General features: G+C 43.7%; 1 protein-coding gene across 1 annotated transcript; it reads right to left on the bottom strand.

Annotated features, from left to right (window-relative positions):
* Positions 1 to 857: 857 nt before the first annotated feature.
* Positions 858 to 3,743, bottom strand: LOC105036962 (indole-3-pyruvate monooxygenase YUCCA8-like). The gene is made up of 4 exons (XM_073253228.1): positions 2,680 to 3,743; positions 2,132 to 2,380; positions 1,431 to 1,553; positions 858 to 1,191 (listed from the first exon to the last, which is right to left on the bottom strand). Exons 1-4 carry the CDS (start codon positions 3,367 to 3,369, stop codon positions 961 to 963), a joined length of 1,293 nt encoding a protein of 430 aa, XP_073109329.1. The 5' UTR covers positions 3,370 to 3,743; the 3' UTR covers positions 858 to 960.
* Between the last annotated feature and the right edge of the window lie 510 nt (positions 3,744 to 4,253).

The following is a 4,253-nucleotide window of genomic DNA, read 5'->3' as shown; positions in this document are numbered from 1 at the left end:
ATATATATATATATATTAGAAACCTGATTTATTAGCCTGTCATTAAGCTTGATATTTTATTTTGTAGACATGTACTTAGTAACCAACAAAAGGATCCATGAACATGACACTTGATAGATCTGTTCCTGGTCAACCAACATTAAATGGATGATGTGTTCACTTTCTCCTCATCCAAAGTACCTAGTGGTCTCTTTATCAAAAAAAAAAGAAAAGAAAAGAAAAGTACCTAGTGATCTAAAAAGAATCTAATGAAGAATCAGGTCCCAATCATGTACCAGTCCGCTAGATTTTAAGCTCTTTTGGGGGGAGGGTTGGCTCCCTCAAAAGCCAGCCATCATGAGAGTGGTCCACACCCTCTCCACAACATAACCGTGAGAAGCTGAGATCCCCTATCCAATCATATATTATTCTAAAAATCATGTGACTTGTGAGTGACTTCTTTTATATTATTGCTATCATCATTGGTCTGCTAAGTTTGAGGCTGTGAGGCTTCATAGAGTCATGTGAAGTGCAGGCAGTGTTTGGGCTTGGCCTGCCTCTCACACAGTACATTTGTACCCATTGGAATGGAGACAAGAAAACCACCTCAGAGCTATGATGTGCGTTACCAAAGCAATTGGAATTTGGGGAGCAGGGACCCCCTCTCTCTCTCTCTCTCCCTCCCTCCCCCTCTTTCTCTCTATCTGTGTGTGTGGGGATGGAAAGAGAAAAGACAGCACAAGAGGCAGAGAAGGCCAAGACACAGAGGCACACAAAGGTAACATAGACATTGACAGTATGGGACTAACCACTGCTCTCTTTTAACCTTTTGTATGTGTGAGACAGAAGATCCTGTGCAAAATTTGTGTCATGTACATAGGAGTAAAGCAAGAGGGTCTCCACAAAGTTCCCTCAGAAGCCAACATCCAAAACTATGAGCTTTTGTGATTCTCTTAAACTCTCCTCTTCAGTTCTCCTTGCTCACTCGACATTATTTGCTTGTCCTTGGGGGTGTGTTTGGAGAATAAAATGCTTGCTTTCTGGATAATTCTTCCAACTTTCAGCTATATCAAGAGCAGTCTTGATGGCGTCGGCACTGGCGCCAAGGAGTCCTCTCCCTGTGAATCCTACAGAGTAGAGCCCATCATCCCCCTTCCACCCATGGGGGAATGGAGTCTTGGGCTTGCCATCCTCTGAGAAAAAATCAGTGTCCTGCTTTGAAAACAGCTACCAATTTTAATGAGTGATTATTTTCTATAACCTTAATATAAAACCAATATTTATGTTAATTAGTAATTAATTTTCTCAAAGGTAACTACCTCATAACAAAAATGCAAAAAGAGGAAAACAAAAAAAGGAGTTCATGCTCTTGCCAAGTTATATAGAACGCAAACAACTAAACCACTGAGACACGGTATGAGGGGTTCTGAATCAACTGAAAGGGGGCTTACCTTGAGCCAGGTGGGGACATTGCTCTTATAGCCAGTTGCAAATACCACAGAGTCAAACTCCAGCTCTCTTTCATCTACAAACTTTGCTCCATTGCTTGTTAAGGACTCCACTTCTGGTACTATCTGCCAGCAGGGAGAGCAGGGTAGCTCTCATGACAAAATTAAGTATCTCCAAGAGATGGTAAAAAAACTTGGCTTAGAGAGAGAGACAGAGAGAATTAAATATGTCGTACATTTTATTCTGTTTTCTAATTAGACAACAGAGAAAAAGATCAGATGAAAAGTTTACAAAGAAAGGACTGGAGAATAATGAGTTTGGAAGAAACTATATTTTTTTCACATATATCACAAAAATGGGTAAATACACAGATGCATTATTTTTTTATATGTGAATGGCACAGAAACAGTTGAAGAGGTAGTACTAAAAAAGAAGTAAACATAAAAAAAATGTTAAGTGAGGTGGAGGTAAAAGGCATTTGGCAGCCTTTTTGGGACATTAAAATTGGGACTTGGGCATGCTTTGTGAAAGAGATCCCATTAATCAAAATAAAAGAAAAAAGGTCACCAAAAAAAAACAAATGTGACATAATAAAATGCATGGAAGGCTTTAAGAATCATTAGAGATTACACAGTAATTGCTTAGCTTATTTTTTAAAAAAAAAGAAAAACTACATAAAATGCATTAAAGGAAAAGAAACTACCTGGATCCTTCCTTTTTTGATCTGGGACAGGGCTCCCACATCCAAGACAGGGGTCTTGCCAGTTGCATTCTTGAGCTCTACAGGTCCCACCTCTGGCCTTTTTAGCCCATACTTCTCAGTGTTACCAATCACCATCCTGGCCACCATTAATAAAAACCTATCAACCAACCTCACTGGCAACCATTTCAGCAGCTTCATTGCCAACCCGAATGTAGATGTCCCAAACATCTCCCTTGGCAGTACATGAACCTGTTCTCAATAGCATCGAATAATGTAGAAAACATCAAAGACCAAATCAAGATAATCAAATCCAATTGGAATGGAGGACTCCATTAACAAACTTAAGAAAAAGCAAAATGTTCAAAAATAGCCATACGTAGCATTTCAAAAAACTTTATTTGATTCAATGAAAAGACCCATATGCCAAAAAGAAAACTACACACACACATTATACAGCTTTACAAGAAACAAATTAATTTGGTTCAAAGCTCAGAAGAGTGAGGGGATGAAAACCAAATGAGCAGAGGAATAATTGAAGGAGAAATTACCCCACTCCTCACTGACATGAAGGGCACGGCACCACATTCACACAAATCCAAGCACATCTCCATCCCAGAATTCCCACATCCCACAACCAACACTCTCTTTCCCTTGTACTCCTTCCCACTCCTATACTTGCTGGAGTGCAACATACTCCCCTTGAACTCCTCTCTTCCATTCAACTCGGGCACCACGGGCTCCGCATTCTCACCGGAGGCCACCACCAGCCATGGGGAAACGTACTCCACCACCTCCAAGCCTCCCATCTCCGATGTCGAGTGGCTTGACTCAGAGAGAGAGTCACTCCACGTCCACTGTGATGGTGGGTTCGATTGGAGAGAAAGGTCGGAGACGGTGGTGACTCGCCAGAGGGACTCGGTGGGGTCGAAGTGGGCGGCGACGACGGTGCAACCAAAGAAGGGGTGGAGTGAGAAGTGGTGGGCGTAGGAGTGGAGGTAGCAGAGGAAGTCGGCCTTGGAGGGGTAAGTGGGGAGGTGAGAAGGGAATGGGAGGTGGGGAAGCTGGCAGAAGGCCTTGGGGAGGTGGAGGGAGAGGCGGTCGTAGGTGCGGTGGCGCCAGAGTTCAGCAATGCCGTCCGACCTCTCGAGGATGACGGAGGGGACCGACAAGCGGCGGAGGGAGGCGGCCACGGCGAGGCCCGAGGGGCCTGCACCAACTATAATGGGACCGGGAGCCATGACGACCCTTGGGATGGGGGACTTGGGGTACTTGGAGCATCAGCAATGGCAGCGGGAGGTGGTGGTGGTGGTGGGATCCCCTCACTCATCTCTACTTGTTCTTGTGGAGTCAGCAGGAAGCAGTCAAAACTTTTTACTCTACTGTTTGTTTTCAGTGCAAGCCTTTCCCTCTTTAGGATGCTGAAGAAGCTAAACTTAATACTCTTGTAACGTAGGCTCTAATGGAGTACTAAAACCCTATAAACATCCAAGACCTCACCCCCCCCCCCCCTCTCTGACTCTCTCTCTCTCTCTCTCTCTCTCTCTCTCTCTATGTGTGTGTGTGGAACATGCATTACAGTTAAAACGAGGGGCCTTCTTCGATCCGTTCTCTCCTTTTGCTCTTCATGTTCAGAAAAGAAGAAATAACAGAGTGAGAGTGAACAAAACCTACATATCCAAACTTTATTGTAAAACTCACTCTCTCACTCTCTCTCTCTCTCTCTCTGTCTGCGTCCCTCCCTTACGCCATCTCCCTTGTCGTAATGGAGGAGTTGCGTTCCAGGCTCTGTGAGTTTTTTAACCCTCCCGAGTAGAGAAGCCAAACAAAATGACTTGACCTATGAGCACCTAAGACTGTTGTACCTTTCTTCTTATATATCTCTCTTTCTCTCTCTTACGTAAACTACAGTGGAGCAAAGTCCAAAAGGTCAAAAACAGTGTGGGGGAGAGCCTATTCTCTCTTGGTGTGAGCTCAGAGGGAGGGCCCCTTCTAATATATATAGGAGTGAGGTGAAAAGTCGAAGTACATAGTACACAACTATTTCTATATGTTGAAACTGCGATCCTATTGCTGCACTTTTCAAAGCTCACTCCCCAGTTCCCCTCTATTAAGCTAAAAAGGA

The sequence above is a fragment of the Elaeis guineensis genome, chromosome 3 (assembly GCF_000442705.2).
Source record: "Elaeis guineensis isolate ETL-2024a chromosome 3, EG11, whole genome shotgun sequence".
NCBI classification, from domain to species: Eukaryota; Viridiplantae; Streptophyta; class Magnoliopsida; order Arecales; family Arecaceae; genus Elaeis; species Elaeis guineensis.
Note: the sequence above shows the minus strand (reverse complement) of the source record. Positions and strands in the feature narration are given on the sequence as shown.